Below are 17,629 nucleotides of genomic sequence, written 5' to 3'. Positions count from 1 at the left end.
ATTGTACGTTTCTCATTTGAATATAGGTATATATACATATGTGTATATATATATGTATGTATAAGTAATAATGAAATCGTTTCGTTTTTAAAAATTGTTCAAAGGCAAAAATGTACATAATTAATATATATACTCGTATGTTTTATGTAATTGATTATTGTTATTTATATATATATAGAATTCATTTGCTAATTGTTGAATGAAGTGCGCGAAAAAGTAAACTCTGAGTGTGTGAAAGACTAATGAACTGCTAATGCATTTCTAATGCAACGATCTGAATTGGAATGAAGACTAAGCAAATGTATTCTAAGCAATTTTAATTCGAATTTGAATTTGAATTTGAATTTCGATTTGGATAAATCCTACTATAATAACTATATCGACGTAACTGGCCAACGTATGATTAGAATGTTTGTATGTTTGCACTATTTATATATATATATATATGTAATATACATATGTAAATAATCGTATTGTATGTTCTATTAGGTTCTAAAAAACAGTTCTGTTTTGGTTTATCGATTTGTGAATATTGTATGTACAATAAATTCGTATTACATTTATTTATTGTATATGAGAACGTTCTTTGTTTTGTATTGGCTTTTCATTGGGTCTATATATGTATGTATGTAGTATGTATATATATATTCATATACATATTTCGTACTTATAAGGCAGCTGTTGAAAGCGAATTCCGTTCAACTGGCTGCTGACTGTCAAATCAGATGAACTCTGTAAACAAGTATATATTTGTATATACATATATGCCAGTAGATTATATATATATGTAGTATTCCTTGTCTCTATGGCCATATAGTTACATAATCTTAGTTTTCCTTTCGATTTGCTGCGCTAACGAGCTGTACAAATTGTTCTATCACAATTGTCACACACAGCTACAGAGCAATTTGTAAATGCAATACGAGTATGTATACTATATATATATATGTATCAATATATATATCAGAAATTTACCTAATGCATTCATTTTATTAACATCGCTTATCGTCTAAACATTTACAAAAACACAAAAACCTCACTAATACATAGATGTGCCTCGAAAACTATTCAAAAACTCTTGTCAATAAACTAGATTTGACGAAAATTCAAAACCAAACCAACCATTTTTGAGTATTTCAAAATGTATTAGTATCGAATTACTAATCCATTTTAATATTCTCAAAACTGGTTGGTTTTAGAATTTTCACTAGTTTTGTTGACATTCTTGGGGCAATTAGGTTTGTACCTAGATCTGTTATATATGTATATCATTATATACGAATGCATACGAATCGCACTTCTTGGTGTCTAGAACTAAATTGGTTTTTTGTAATTTTTGATTCTATACTGAATCTTTGTATGCAGTACTTTTGTGTTGTCTGTGTGTGTGTGTGTGTGTGTGTGTGTGTGTGTGTGTGGAATGCGCTGCACTTAACACAGGGTGTACATATTCAAAGGTAATGCTGCTAACATTCTGTTAAGGCTATGTTAATTAACATGGCAGTGGCGCACTTTACAAGTTTTTCTACATATTTAATGCTCGTTCGTGATGTACTATATAGGAGAGTATTCTTGCTGGAGAATATGTATCTTGATCTAGAATAGGTTTGTATATGATAACATGTGTTAAGGTTATATAAGGTATGCATCTGAGAGCATAGCAAATCGGTTAAGAAAATATCTTTCAGCACTTACAAGTTTTTGTTTACTCCTTCTCATATTCTCTATACTCTTTTCGTACCTTTCTTGTTTTTTTGGTCTATGCTAATCTTTTCAGTTTGCTTGACTTTGTTCTCATGTTTCTCATGTTTCATTTAAGTCTGTTGATTGTTTTTTCTACTCTATACATTGTCTTAAAGGCTTGTGGTCCACGCCCTCTGGTGCATACCTTATCTGAACTTTGCAAAATTTCTCTATAAATTGAACTCTATTCTGGTATTTTCTATATCTCATTTCATGAACGAGCATCATGCAGTCGGCTACAACCAACTGCAACTGTCTCACCTATATACTTTCTGTTTTCACGCAGCGCATTCGAAATTCGGCCAAGCCGAAACTTTAATTATATCTCGCAATTCTCATTTACATAGCTGATGAAATTTGCTGATATTGTTGTTGTTGTTGCGACTGTTGTTGCTGCGGCGGCGGCGACATCAGTTGCTGCTGTGCTTGCTGCTGCTGCTGCTGCTGTTGGACATATTGCTGCTGCTGCATGATTCCCTGATGCTGTTGCGCCTGCTGCTGCTGGGCAGCAACTGCTGCAGCCGCATTCTGTTGCGTGGTTGCCTCCGAAGTCTTCAGGAAATATGTTATCAAATCGATGGGCAGCGGGAATACAATAGTTGAGTTCTTCTCCGCGGATATGGTATTGAGTGTCTGCGGCAATAAAAAATGTATGTGTGTGTGTATATGATTTATATATACATTAAGCCACATAAAACAAAATAAAATAAATACAAAGGAAATTTATGTATGTTCACAGACTTTGCTGGTATATATCAGTTTATATCTATATATATATATTAATATAAAAATATGAGTATATGAGCATATTGGTTGACCACGCCTACCTGCAGATAGCGCAGCTGCAGCGCTGCCGGCGAATCGCCAATCACCTCGGATGCCTCACGCAGCGCTCTCGATGCTTTCTGCTCGCCCTCGGCGGCAATAACTTTGGCCCGTGCCTCACGTGCTGCCTCAGCCTCGGCGGCCATGGCTCGTTGCAGCTGGACGGGCAAACGCACATCCTTGCTGTGGTTTGTCCAGGAGAGAAGAAGAGTTTACTATTAGCCATGTTGCAAGCACTTAGCCCAGCCGGGCAGCGTGCTCGTGTTAGCTGTAAACTAAAAAGCAACCAAGCCAACGAATTCCCCGAACTGCAAAGTTTCAATGCCATTTGAGCTCTCAGTTGAGTGGGTCGAACAGTAAAGGTCATTAGGATGCTTGTACGTTGTTTAGCCCAGCATCTGTGTGATTGATGTGAGACGAAATGTTGTGGAGCAATGGAAATTTGATGCGCGCTCAATGAAGGAAATCTTGTGAGAAGAAAATTGCGTGGAAATTGAACATGCTTTTTGTTGTGTGGCTAGTATTTTGATGAACTGCGCAACAAATACTTCAAATGTATTGAAGCAGAATCAAGAGAATCGACATTTATCCATTTCCCAGAAATATTTGCTCACAACATATTTCAACTTCAAGACCAACCAAAAAGGGATCAGCAAATTGAGTTCTTATATACATACGTATGAGCCTTAAGGGTATATCAACTTTGACTATGAGAGCATAGGCTTCTATTCTTCTATCCACAACGACAACAACCACAACATTTGGGCCATCAAATGTTGAGCATATTTTATTGGACATGACAACAAAAATTTATCGGCTGATTAATTTCATAAAAATATTTCTTGCGGATGCGTAAAGCTGACGTCGAAGACTGTCATAAAAAAATGTAACAGAATTTTCATAGAGAGACGCACGCACAAAAGAGCCACAAAAAAAAAAAAAAAAAAAAAAAAAAAAAACACGGGCCAATGGCCAGCAGCAACAACAAAGAATACTTGACGTTGTTTTGGCCATTGCAGCAGCTAAAACATCACCACAAACTGTTGTTGTTGTTGTTGTTGCTGTTGCTGCTAGCCATTTTGTTGGTCATGTGTTTGACAAGCTGTCAGCTGGCCAGACCTTGAAGCCTGGAACAGCGGGCGCATCCACTTGTCCCACAGCGCGCTTAATAATAAATTATGACAGCCGACAAAGGCCAATACACACGCCTACACTGTAATAAAAAAAAATTTAGAGAGAGAGAGGGAGCGAGACAGGTAGAAGGCACACAACCCAACCTACATTTTTGACATAGAAACCTGTGTAAAGGGTGTGCGACTGTTTGGGTGTGTATGTGTGTGCGAGTGTGTGTGTGTGTGTGTGTGTGACAGAAAAGTTGCACTACTTACATTTCAACACGTTCAACTTTGATGCCCCAAGCATCGGTCGCTTCGTCGAGCTGAACCTGTTTATGATTTGGCCCACATAGCATAGCCAGGTGTGTGTACATATGTGTGTGTGTGTGCCGAAATTGTAATATGTGTTTGAGTGTGTGTTTGAAAATAGCAGTAGAAAAACACATTAGTTTTTGTTTACACACACGTTTTTTTCTGTTTTTTTTTTTTTTTTTTTTTCATGCTGTTAACTGTGATGCTTTTCACATGTTTCTTTCTGTCGCTTGTATTTGGGGAGTTTCTTTTGGTTTGGTTTGGTTTTGCCTCTTTTTGTTTGCACATTGTTTTTGTGGGTCGTTGCAGCATCCTTGAAACCGTTAAACTGAATGGAAGGAAAGAAAACTGCAGCACTTGCTGCTGGCACAAGCGACGCGTTTGCCAACTTGGCCAACTCGCCCGACTTGGCATTCTAGCCATGTTCGACGTGAGTTTTCAGCCTGATTTTGAACTATTTTTCATATGGCCATAAAACGGCAAAATAAATAAATAAGAAGCAGCTGAAATTGGAGTCGTGGCTGAAAAGCATCTAGCTAAAAGCTAGAAATTCATGGATTTTGGTTTAAACTGCCGCAGCAACTGTCCAGATATGCTGCAGTGAGGCAACACTGAGCGAAAACTGGGGGTGTTTAGCTAAACATTGTTTAGCTGCTGAAGAAAACTTTAAAATACTAAATAAATATATTTAAAAATACTTTTAATTTGTCATTCAAATAATCCTAAATAATTAAAAAATTTCATTACTTAAATTAAAAAAAAAAAAAATTCTGAAAAATTATTTAAAATTTTAAATATAAAAATTGTTTTTTTTTTCTTGTTAACAAAAATTCAACAAAATTCAATTTGCTGCTAAGTTTAAAAGTTCAAGCAACTTGCTTTTAATTTTGCTAAGTGTAGAGCGCCGCTTTGGATTTGCTGAACATTTCTGGCCAGGCTTATGACGGCAGATTTCGTGCCTGTCTTTTATTTATATTTTTTGGCAGCTGCTGCAAAACTTGCAATTAGCAATTAATATTTAGTATTCAGTTTGCGTGCAGAACTCTTAAAGTCGCTGAATAATTAGCAGCAGTCGGCAGTCGGCAGTCGGCAGTCAGCCAGCATGCTTTCTGGGGGGCGCGGGGGTCGGACAGTTGGCGGTTGGCACAGTGCACATAAGTCAATTACGTGCAAAAAGACAGGGGCCATAAAGGACTTAGGCAGCCTTGCTTGCAACAATTGTGTGCCGGTCGGTGTATATGCGCGTGTCTGTGTCTGTGTGTGTGTGTGTGTGGTACTCACCTGCATGGTGCCGGAAATCGTCATACGCTCGCTGAGTATCTCATGCAAATGCCGAGTTCCCATTGTGTTTCGTAGAGTAGTCTGTGCCAGTAGTCTGGTCGAATGGTGAGCATTCTCCACGTTCGCTATAGAGACGGTCGCATTTGATACGCGATAGTAAACCACTGCATCCACCGAAACCGTAACGCTATCCTTTGTGAGAACCTACAAGATGCAGTGGATTTTTTTTTTTTTTTTTTTTTTTTGTTCTATGTTTTCTTTGCTATTTGTTTTTTATTGTTTTGGTATTCTTTTTTGCTTGCTAGTTCGTCTCTATTTGCGTGCTGCTTGCGTTTTTCTTATTATTATTATTTTTGTTGTTGCTCTATTGTTGCATTGCTTTTTTGTTTGCTTGTTATTCTTTTATTTAGATTATGCATATTATTGTTTGCCAGTGTCAGTGTGCGTGTGTGTGTGTGTCTATTGTTGAGTGTGTGTGTGTGTGCACTGATAAGCTGCATATAAGCTAAAGCTTTCATATTTGTATACCCTTGCTGTGGAGTCGTAAGAGTGGACTACATAAATTAGATAAATTCGAGTTGGTTTATAGAAGAAGGTTTAAGATATTATATAGCATATATATATAGCAAAGTTACGATTTGCTGTGTATCAACTATAGCGTATTTCCAACTTCAACTTCATCCATAAGAGTATCCAAACGGCGGCGAAGCCGTTGATAAAAGTTGCTACTCACTTTTGCAGCTGTATCTGTGCTTGGCTCGTATCTTGCATCTAAATATGAATAATTTAGTGGCTGCTGCTGCAGCTGCACTTTTGCTTAGAATGGCATAATGCACACGAAATGCACTTGTTTTGGAGCGTCTTCAGCTGGCGCTTGGACGTGAACGTGATTGTGGTATTTGCCTTATTAGAGCTAAGTGCAGAGTGCAAACTTTGACGCCAAACAGAGAGAGAGAGAGAGAGAGAGGGACAGAGACAGATAGAGAGAGGGCGAGTGTGAGAGAGACGCTAGACAATATGGTCTACAGACAAGCGAAAATCGTGGCTTTTATTTTGATTATTGCCTTGGCTTGTGTGAGTGTATGTGTGTGTTTGTATGCTATAATAAAGCCATTTTTCATTGTCCTTTTATTTTTGACTATTGCGTGTCACATTTTAGCTGCTTATGTCGAGCGCTTCACATACAAGAGACAAGATACAAGTTGCTGAGTTTGTGGTTTGTTTTTGTTTGTATTTATTTTCTTTATTTTTATATTGCTTTGTGATATGAGCTCGATAGCGATACGTGGAGCAAACTCAAGGGCTTTGACGTTACAGTGTATAATATATAGGTATGTTTATTGCGCAAAAATCGTATGTATTGATATGGATATATACATATATATTGATATATGCATATAGTCTAAATATAGTACAGAATTATTTACAACAACAAAAGAGTATGAAATCAAATTATTGCAAATGAAGAGGCAGACAAAACGACGAAATGAACTCAAATGTACAGGAAAAGAACATAGGGTTGTTAGTACAGCATGTTTATAAATAAGTTAGAGGCAAGAGAGGGAGCGAAAGAGACAGAGAAAGAGAGGGGTAGCAAATAGATAGAGATAGCGATATATGTTTTCTTTTGTAAATGTTATTTATTTATTTTTATTTTTTTTTTTGGTTCCTGCTGCTTACTTACTCGCGTCTTTTATCTTCTCTTTACTTACTTACAACCTTCTATCTCACTCGGCCGCTATCGGAATTCTCGTATTTTGTTGACCTGCCCAGGAGGCAAGAAAAGAAAAAACATGAGCTGAGCGCCTATACCCCGAAAACTCGAAACTCAAACAGTTTGAGAAAGCCCATCAAAACTATTTGCACCAAAAGGCAAAAGTTTTCTACGCCTTCTTCTTCTTCTTTTTTTTGCGCTCTCCCAAGTTGAGATTTTTACGACCTGGCTACATTTCGGGGCGGTTACAGTTTGGCATTATGGGGGACGGGTGGGCGTGGCGTGTCGTGTCTAGACCGCTTTTTATTGTACACTCTGGGCCGGGTGTCAATGTTGTTTAGCATCGTTCGGTGGCTGCTGCTCAAGTATTTTTATGCGCTTGCCACACAAACGCAAAAAATAAGGAAAAACATTTTGATTTTCCCATATTAGCATAAAAATCAACTGAAAATCAATTGAAAATGAGTGAAGTCCTTTCGCATACTTAATTGAATTGAATGCGCTCAACTGTGCGTATACTTAATTACAATGAAATGATTTAATATGGTCCACTTTGCGTATACTTAATTCTAGTTGGCTTTCTCACTTGACCCGCTTAGAGAGTGGGCTAAACAAATAGAAAAGAAAAACGCTACAATTTTAGCCATTTGCAGCTTTATTTAACTTTAGCTCGGTTAACTGTTCAGGCCACCAACATTTTGGCCACTTGCTTAAGTTATTTATCGTTCGCTTAAGTTCTTAAATGTGAGAGTTTAGAAATGCTGAAATTTATTCTGCATAGTCTGTCTATGTAGTCCGCTCTAAATCAATTTTTGTCGGGAACAAAGGCTTACAATTCGAACAATAGACGAGAGATAGTGTGAGTGTGTGTATGTGTGTGTGTGTGAGGGTGGAATAAATTGGCTGTAAATTGTTGAAATGACGCAGGTATCTATGTGTGAATTGTGTGTGTGTGTGTGTGTGCATGGCATATCTATAGAGTATAAATGAGAGAGAACAATGGAACGAACATGAACTGAACAATTGATAAATTATAAATTTGTAATTAATATAATTTTATGGAATTTAATTAATTCGAAACAAATGGATTTTTAACAATTTTCATACATATTTGTTTATACACTGTAACAGCTAAACTAATGAGTTTTGTTGTCATATATATATAGAGAGAGAGAGCTATATATATATAACTGTATAATTTATTACAATTTGCACAGCGTTTAGCTAGAAATTTCTGTTATTTTTATTTGCATTTATATTTCTCTTATTTTTCATCCAAATGTAAATCATATTTCAACTGAAAAACATAGCTAAAACCGGATGCATATAGCTGACTATGACTGAGTGGGCTAAGGGTAGACAGGGGGCGAGGCATATACGGTGAGTGAAATAGAGACAGAGAGAGAGAGGGATAGAGAGAGAGAGAGAGAGAGATAGCAATAATGTGGAGCTAGAGAGAGTAGCGGGAATTGAATTAAAGATGCGATTTAATGCATTTTCCATTTAGATTTCGTTGGTGTTGCGAAAACACCGATGTTGCTTGGTACTATATATATATTTATATAAATATATGCATATTTCTATGTATAGAGATACAGTTACTAGGTTCTAGTGTTGACTGAGCTAACGCTATTTGTTTTACAGTTACGCTGGGCGAGCGGGCGGCGGCATTTTGCTCTTCTTTGATTTTCATGCGTGCGAAATTTGTTTTTGTTTTTTTTTCTTGTTGCTGCGATTTTGGTTTTGTTCTTTTTGTATTTTCTTTTTTAGTATTTATAAATTTGTTGTTGGAGTGTCACCCACATTTAAACAGCCTAAACCACGCAAAACACACATAGATGAACTCGACATGGATTGCTTGCTTGTTATACATATATATATATACATCACATATATATATATAATTGTATTTGTCGGCATATCTGACTATATATAGATATATATACACTATATATATTTGAATAAATATATATAGTTATACACATATATATATATATGCATGATCTCTTTTATTGTTGGGGTGCGTACGTTTGTTTTAGCGTCCTTCGCTAGTGCTCAAACAGAACAAATGTTAACGGTTATTTAGTTAGTTTGGTAAAGTACAATCAATATACGAATATATTTCATAAATTTGTCGGAAACTATAAAGCATGTATATACGATCATGTATTTGTTAGTACGTATATATATGTATATATATATATGTGTGTGTGTGTGTGTGTTTGTGATAACTAAACTAAAACTGTACAATAAATGAAAACAACAAATGTTGGATATTCAATTATCGAATGATTTGTACTTGGACTTAATTTGAGAACCAACAATATGTATATGTATGTATGTATGTATATGAGTGTGTGTATGTACGAGTTTTAAGAGTTTTTCATTTTGTTTTTATATTATTTTTGGATTTTTGGATTTTTTGTTTTTGTTTTGTTTTTTATTTAAGTTTTTGTTTTGACAGTTAGAAAGCTTTTTAGAATAGACATTTATGGAAATATATATATATTTAGCATGCTCTCAAAAATATTATTCGAACGGAGGGAGAGTGGGGGTATATCAAAAAGTAGGTGCATTTGGTTATATTCGTGTAACTGTTCTTTTTTTTTTTCATAATATATTATTAGTATCTTTTGTTTTTTTCATTGGGGTTTTATTGTTTAGGGTTTTTTATATAACAAAAACAATTGTTTTGCTAAACCAAAACCAACATAGCTCAAAAACAAAATCAGTATATATAGAGAGAGGTATATATAGAGTTATAGAGCGTGGGTAGACAGAGAGAGAGAGAGAGAGAGAGAGACATAGAGAGAAAGAAACAGAGAGAGAGACAGAGAGAGATAGAGAGGGAGTTATTTAGAGCCAAACAGCTTGTGAGGCTGTTTAGCTTATTTGGTACGAGCGGGCGAGTGAGCAAGACACAGTTAAAATTACACAAAGAGATAGAGAGACAGAGAGAGATAGAGAGTGAGATAGACTGCTTTGTTTGTTGTGTGTGCATTCAAGTTCAATGAAATTTCTTTCAGTGTATCGGCTAGCTTTCTGTTTACTACACAAAACCTAAGCTATGTGCGTGTGTGAGTATCTGGAATGTGTATCTGTGTGTGTGTTGCTGTGTGGGTGTGTATATACCCTGTGTTCAGTGAACAAATATTTTCACATACATTTTCATTTTCAGTTTCAATCGAGCGAGCCAATTTTGATTATAAATTTTTGTTCAGTTTCGTTTTTGCTTTCAGCTTTTTGATTTTTGCCACCTTCCCCATCCCCCACTGGGCCCCGCCCAACCAATTAGTAAACATCATTACTGTGTGTGTCTGTGCATTAAGGGTGCTGCTCTGTCTGAACACAGAGCATCAGGTTATAAGTTTCAGTTGATATGCTCAGCACTTGCTTAGTTTTTTTTATCGATTTTTTTTTGGGGGGTTTTCTAATTGGCAAAAAACACAATCAGAGTTATTTTTGTCAACTATGCAAATTGTAATAAAGTTGAAGTTTAAAGACTCTTAAAGACACCGAAAACCAAACGAACCGAAGTGGAAAAGAAGGAATTTAACAGTAAATAATAAATGAATGCGACACGAATATCATTTCGTATGCATTTTTCACACAACAACAACGACAACAACAACGAGATGGTTAAAAGGAAACGTAAAAATTGGCATTAAAGTTGCAGTTGTATGAGGCCGCAGTGTCCTTCATGCGTTTTATAAAAAAAAGGGGAAAAAAATGATCAAAGACAAAAAAGAGAACCGGGTATAAGGATAAAACCCAAAAATGAAAACGATAAAAATATAATGGAAAATTGTAAAAATGTTGGCGAACAGAAAGAACAGAAAAATTTGGTAAGAAAGTTAAACCAATACATATATACATATATACATATGTATTTCTATATATATGTATATGTAAATAGGGTATATGGAAAAGCTAGTGAAAAATTGTCGTAAGCATAATTGTGTTTGCTCCAAGTGACGTCATCGTTAAATACGTTTTTGCCTTGCTCTAGTTATTGCACTTCGTTAAACCTTGCCACGCGCATTATGATATTAAAAGCCAATAAATAATGAGGCGGGCAAATGCATAGAAATAGAAATGAAAATCAAATAAAATGGAATACGCATATGTTTTGCATGTGTGTGTGGATGTGTGTGTATGTGTGTGTTGTGCGTGTGTGTGTGTGTGTGTTGTGGGCTAGTGCATAACCAATGACAATTATGATAACAACTAAATTGGCAACATTAAAAACGACAACGATTACCATATATGTAAATAGCATTTAAAGCATACAACAAATACAACTATCAACAACAACAACATCAAGAATATTAGAGTGTGAAAATGTGTGTGTGTGTGTGACCGCAAACAAAATGCAAAAAGAAAAGTGAGCAATAGCAACTAAAGTGCAGCTGCGGCTGCTGCTGCTGTTGCTGCTGCTGCTGTTGCTGCTTCCTCCTGTTAGTTGTGTGGTGTGTGTGTGTGTGCGTGTGTATGTGGCTTAGGAAAGTATCTTAGCTGTTTTTGAAAAGTTAAAGACAGAAAGAAGGAAAGCGGAGTAGAGAGAGAGAAAGGGAGAGCTGGAAGGAAACACAGTTACGCAGGAAAACGCAAAGGAAAAAAAAAACGACAAGAAGAAAGAAAAGCAACTGAAATGAAAACCAAAGTAAACAGCATGACATGCGATAACAACAAGAAGGAGAAGAACAACAACAAGAACAACAACACATGTAAAGGAAAATACACACACAGCTATGCAAAAGGAAACGAAAGCAAAGCAAAGAAAACGTTGCGTATGCGTAATTTACGCTCCAGTTGCGTATGCTGCATATGTGTGTGTGTGTGTGTGTGCCTTGTCATATGAGCAACGTCTAACAGTAATTGTAGCTGTGTAGTGTGTGCGTGTGTGTGTGAGTTTAGTTGGGGGCCAAAAACAAATCGAAATTTTTGGTAAACAAATTGTGTGGCAAAAGCTAAAAGTTTTTCGTTTTTAAAGTATTTCACTTGTTTTTCTTTTTTGGTTTTTTTTTTTTTTTTTAGTTGGCAGCGTTTAAATGGTCAGCTGTGTAGGTGTTGGTGAAGATATGTACGTGTGTGCTGATTTGTATGTGTGTGTGTGTCTGAGAGAGTATATCAACAACAACAACAACACATAGACGAAAAGTTGTTGCTGCTGCCAAAAAAAAAAGGAAACAAAAAATAGAAAAGAAAATAGCAACGGACTTACCTCCTGTGGTGGCACATCGTAGGTGCGAGTACGTAAATCGACGCGTGCATATGAATCAATGCAGGGCAATATGAAGAAAATGCCTGCAAAGTAGAGTAGAGAGGAAAGGAGGGAAAGGAAGAGAGAAAGAGACAATGCATTTTAGGGCATTTAAACAGTTTTGCAAGTCATAATCTGCAGCTGGGCAGCGTAGAGCGTTGAAAGTGACAGCCACTCCAGTGGTGTGGCCCCCAAAAATAAAAACAAGTTGACGCTAATTTGGAGCAAGTGCAGCTATTAACACAAATTCACGACGCCAGCGACACTTCAATTTGCATAGCTGCAGCCCCAGGCGCTCCCCAGCCTCCCCACTTCACTCACCTGGACCCTTGGCGCCGCCCTGCATGAGTCGACCCAGGCGAAAGATAACCGCGCGCTCGTATTCCTGCACCACCTGTAAAAAACGAGAGATTGAGCGAGAAAAGAAAAGAGAGTGAGAGAGAGAGAGAGAGAGAGGGGCAACGAAACGTGAGTAAAATGTGCAAAATGAAATTGAAAACTCGGCAAGCAACGGCCATGAGCTGCAATTTCTTAGGGAATTTTATTCTTTGGCCTGCAGCTGCAGCACTTTTTTTTTTTTTTTAATAATGATTTATCTGCATAGCTCAGCTGGCATTTCATGCGTAATAAAGTATTATGCATTACTAACTAGCTATTATCCATCTTTGTCTGAGTAAATTCCTCTTCATTTTGTGTTATCTATCACTTTGCACACTTTTTCCTTTATTCCTATTTAAATGCATTTTTAAGCTTCGTTTTAACTAATTGCCCGAGTTTTCTCGACAAAAAAATGGCTGAACATAAATTAAATCAGTCAGACGATAAGCTGAGCTAAAATTATCTTGGCACTTGCAATCGATAATAAAAACATGAGCTTATACCAAGATTTTCCATGTTTCCATATCCGAGTCAAGTGAGAGACGGAAGATGTTTTAATTGCATTATCATAAGCTAGTTATTTCAGTGAAAATCTAGTTTTTTCTGACTCTTCGGGCTGTCTGTGTGTTGGCCATCGATTAGTCAGTTAATTAGCAAATAGTTTCTGTTCTGGCTAATGGTAATGCATTATACATAAGTAATTTACTTAAATGGTCAGTTAGACACTTGAGCTCGTCAGTTAGTCAATCTCTTAGTTGGTCAATCAATTCTTTTCTGAATCATTGAGTTTTCATATCAATCAATTGGGACTTTTTTATGTTAATCAAGCAGTTAGGCAACTAGTGTGTCTTTTGATTAATTAGTAAATTGATAAATTAGTAAGCTAATAGTTAGCCAATCGGTCAATCTATTAGCAAGCTTTTTTCTGGCAATCAGTCAGACAACCAGTCAGTCAGTCGGTCAATCAGTCAGACATTTAGTAAATCAACGATTAAAAATCAGTCAATCAAAAAGTTTTCGAGTCAATCTTTAAATATATCCAATTTCATATTATCAAGCAGTTAGTCAATCACTCAATATGAGAGTTAGTCAATCAAGCAATCTATCAATGGTCAGTCCGTCATTTAGTTATTGATACTGCATCAGTGGGCAGGTCAGTTCATCAATAAGTCGTATGATAAGCCAGTTAGCCAAAAAGACAGCCAGTCAGCTCTTAATATTTTCAATGAGTAAAGCCTTTAGTCATTTAATCGCACACTTAGTCAATCCATCAATCATTCAAACCCAGCTATAATCCTCAAGTCCATTCATGCGTCAGTCAGTCACTCGCTAAGCCTTGGCTTATTGCCATTGCAGCCACGTCCTTTCACTTTGCATATACATACATACATATATATTTAAATTGTGACCCACTGCAATAGAGAGTTGCATTTGATTGACAATGGGGCTTACCTTGAAGCAGACGAACAGGCTGAAGGGCAGCGTCATTATCACTAGTGCCACGGATAGAAATATGAGCAATTTGCCGCATGTTGACGCCTTGTCGCTGATTTCCTCGTCCGCTGCAGAGAAAAGGAGAAATTATAGCGCAAAATGGAAGCAACACAGCGAAAATGCTGCAAAGTTCAAATCGAGTTAACAAACACGCACAGAAAAAAAATAACTCAAAACATGTATATATATTTATATTCTTATATAGCTGTATATATCTCGCGACGACGCTAAAAATGTCAAATGCCAAATATAAAATTTCCACAAAAAATGTTTAGCCAACAAAAATTCGCAAGTTTCTATTGTTGCCTTCAACAAGTCGAGGCCCCGAGAGAGAGAGAGAGAGATATCAAAAATAGTTTGTTATGCATCGGGGTACTTTATAAAAATAAGAATACTAAGAAACTGTAGCATACTTAGGAGCGCGCGACAGTTGTACCATAAAAAGTTAGAGATAATAGCAATAAAAGAAGTTTAAATAACAAATATGTAATAAGGAAATAATCGTAGTTAAAGAGTAGTTAAGCTTTAGTTCTGTGTATTTTTGTATGGTTCTGTCTGTTGGGAATGTGGATAGGGTAATTGATTATTTATATATTTATTTTATTTTTGTTTTTGTCTTCTTCAGTTCTTGGCCAAGCATTGGCATGAGAGAGTTCCACTATTCAAATTCATTGAAAATACTCTTCAAGTATTTCTTTTTTTACCAATAAATGAAAAGGTAAAAAATTATACAATTAACATTGAAAATAAAAATAAAAATTCATTCTATTTTTTATTTTTTTATTCTGTATTCAATCTTCATTTCCTTTTCCAAATTTGTGCGACTTACAATAGAGAAATCCATGTGAATGTTTTGCTTGTGTATCTGGAAGAATACGATAAATCAAATATATTTGAAAAATTAATAGGACTTGAGGAGTGGGCTGGGGGGCGCAGGGCGCGAGCGCGGGGCGCGGGTCGTGGGTCATGGGGCGTGGCATATACTCTTTCAGTTTACTTTTGTCATTTTTGGATTGTTGTCATAATTTTTGATGACGTGTTCGCTGCATGCAAAAGCCACTAATTAGTTAATTGGAACTAAAGCTAAAGCGGCAAAAACAAAAAATCATAAATGTTGCATGCCATGCATTTAAATGCTATTTGCCGCGCATTGCGGCCGTTGCAGTTACAGTTTGTCTTGCGGTTTTTGGCTTGCGACTGCGACTGGCAATTAGTGTCGCTTAAAAATTTTTTTTTTTTTTTTGTAGTTGCTTTGCTCTTCGTCCGCCTTCCGTTTCGGTTTCAATTACAGTTCATTGAGAACTTGCAACAATGCCAAGCGCTCATCGTCAAGCAAAGTGTTTTTAACGAGCTCACACACACAAACACACAGAAACACACCCACACAGACACAGTCACAGGCACAGGCACAGGCACACAGACATCAAAACCAAAAGCCTGGGTGGCAAAAGCTGCAAATAGCTGAAACTCTGCGCAATGGCAACTTTGATGGGTATTTGTGGGTAACTACCTATAGAAGAGCACGTTAAGCCAACAAGCTGTTAAACATTTTGCCCAAGGACCAACTTGGGCCCGCACGAAACTTTTATTGAAATTGATTTCGAAATAATTGCAATGGCGTTGACGTCGAATTTGAATGTGCGGATGGAAATGCGGATGCGGATGCGGATGCGGATGGGAATGGGTATGGAATGGGAACGAGGTGTCGGTTGAAAGCTGACAAATGAAGGTCTCTTATTTATGTGTCTGTGTGTGTGTTTGTGTTTGTGGCTGTGGTAATAGATTTATAGCCAGAGAGCTAAATTTAAAAATAAACCAGCATCAAATTGTAATTAGTTGGAAGGGGAAACAAGTATTATAGATATTAGCCTAGGCTCTTTGCGTTACATTTTTCGCAATCAGTCGAGTTAAGTCAGCTAATGCACTCTGTGAGAGGAAAGACATTAGAGCGCTGTAGCTGTGTAGCGCAGTGTCGAGTAGTTGGCTTACGGTTAAATTAACTTTTAAAACTAGGTTAAATAGGCGCTCGCAATATGTATAGAGTTAAGTAAGAGCTTAGCCAGAGCAAATCAGTGGCAAAAGTGGTAAAGTTTGTAAGCTGGCGGAACAAAATTTACGTTTTGAATTAGTACATTTTTCAAGTAGTGAACGTTACAATTAGTTAGGCAATATATACAAAAATACTGTAAGATATACATATGTAATATTATATATTTATACATCTGTCTGCAGTTGAATACTCACTTAAGAATGCTGCATAGAACAGCATTCAAATCAAAGGAGGCTTTATCAAATTTTTTTTATATATTGCTAATATTAGTTTTTCATTTTTTATTTTATTTAATTTTTTTTAAATTATTTATTTATTTATTTTTTTTTTACTATATTTTTCTTTCCATTTCTTTCAGTTCTAACCTAATTTTTTTTACACTTATGAAGCCTATATAAATGCCATTTATATTTCGAACATAAATTTCTGTTAATATTTTTATGCTTTTCCATAACTCGCATTTCTCTCTATTCAAATATTTTTCTTCTTTATGCCATTTATATTTCGAGCAGAAATTTCTGTTCATATTTTTATGCTTTTCTCCCAGCGCATTAAACATTTTTGTAATACCTTAAAATTTAAGCTATATTTAGCTTACTTTTGAATAAATTTGTTAGCTCATTTGATAAGGATAAGATTGGTTTTTGCGCTTATGATAATTCGTGAATGTAAATGCGTTGCGTTAATACGCGCTGCCAGCCAAAAAACAGCATGTGGTCCATAATTTTTTAATGACCGACCAGCCAGCGGCTGTCAAAGAGACCACCCCCCCTTCCACAGTCTCGACCACATGCTACGCCTTCTTTTGACGCCCCTGCACGCATACGTCATAGCACAGCAGCCCCAGGCAAAAAGCTTTACGTTGAAAATGGGTCACGTTGTTGTTGTTCTGCTGTTATTTTTGTTGTTGCGGCTGATGTTGCTGTTGCTGTTGCCGTTTCTCTTGTTATATACGAGTCTCTGTGTGTGTGTGTGTTTCTTGTTGAGGCACTCTGATTGAATTTTGCATGCAAAATGCGTGCATGCCAAAAAATGTTTGAAGCCTGGCTTTACGGCTGCCAACTCTTTTGTTCAGCCTAATGAAGCGATTAACGTGCATACAAGATGATACATTAGGCTCACACACACCCATATATACTCCGCTCTACATGATTAGCTGGCAAGACTTGGAAAATATATACTTTGTATATGAGAAGTTTCCGCTCAGCTTTTTTTCTGATCAGTTGGCAGCCAAATTGCATCAATAAATGATGAGCCTGTTGAGTGAAGTGAGTGCAAAACGTTTGCCATTTACGCTAATGAAATTGGCAACAAAAATTGCCATTAAAAATAAATGCGAGGGCGAACCAAAAAAATTCTATGTCTGATCTAACTAAAATATAATAAGTGAAATTAATGGGAAGTGATAAAAAAAGACTACTAAAATCAAGAGAGAAAAAATAAACTAAATCATA

The 17,629-nt window shown here is 36.4% G+C and overlaps 1 protein-coding gene across 8 annotated transcripts in view; it reads right to left on the bottom strand.

The window, feature by feature from the left end:
* Window positions 1–1,388: 1,388 nt before the first annotated feature.
* LOC108612227 (band 7 protein AGAP004871) overlaps window positions 1,389–17,629 on the bottom strand; it is a 41,826-nt gene continuing 25,585 nt past the window's right edge. For 4 of the 8 annotated variants that reach the window (XM_089467984.1, XM_089467985.1, XM_089467983.1 and 1 more), the window contains 8 exons: window positions 14,955–14,990; window positions 14,084–14,193; window positions 12,575–12,647; window positions 12,215–12,297; window positions 5,277–5,480; window positions 3,957–4,012; window positions 2,571–2,751; window positions 1,389–2,376 (listed from right to left, as the gene is read on the bottom strand). In XM_089467984.1, coding sequence (XP_089324110.1) covers window positions 2,083–2,376; window positions 2,571–2,751; window positions 3,957–4,012; window positions 5,277–5,480; window positions 12,215–12,297; window positions 12,575–12,647; window positions 14,084–14,193; window positions 14,955–14,990 — 1,037 coding nt within the window. In that variant the 3' untranslated portion in view covers window positions 1,389–2,082. The remainder of the gene's footprint in view (window positions 2,377–2,570; window positions 2,752–3,956; window positions 4,013–5,276; window positions 5,481–12,214; window positions 12,298–12,574; window positions 12,648–14,083; window positions 14,194–14,954; window positions 14,991–17,629) is intronic. The other 4 variants (XM_089467987.1, XM_089467988.1, XM_089467986.1 and 1 more) reach the window with 1 other exon arrangement.

Source organism: Drosophila arizonae, chromosome 4, assembly GCF_054131065.1.
Source record: "Drosophila arizonae isolate 15081-1271.41 chromosome 4, UAZ_ARI_1.0, whole genome shotgun sequence".
Classification (NCBI taxonomy): Eukaryota; Metazoa; Arthropoda; class Insecta; order Diptera; family Drosophilidae; genus Drosophila; species Drosophila arizonae.
The sequence above is the reverse complement of the archived record's forward strand: the minus strand, read 5'-3'. Positions and strand labels throughout refer to the sequence as shown.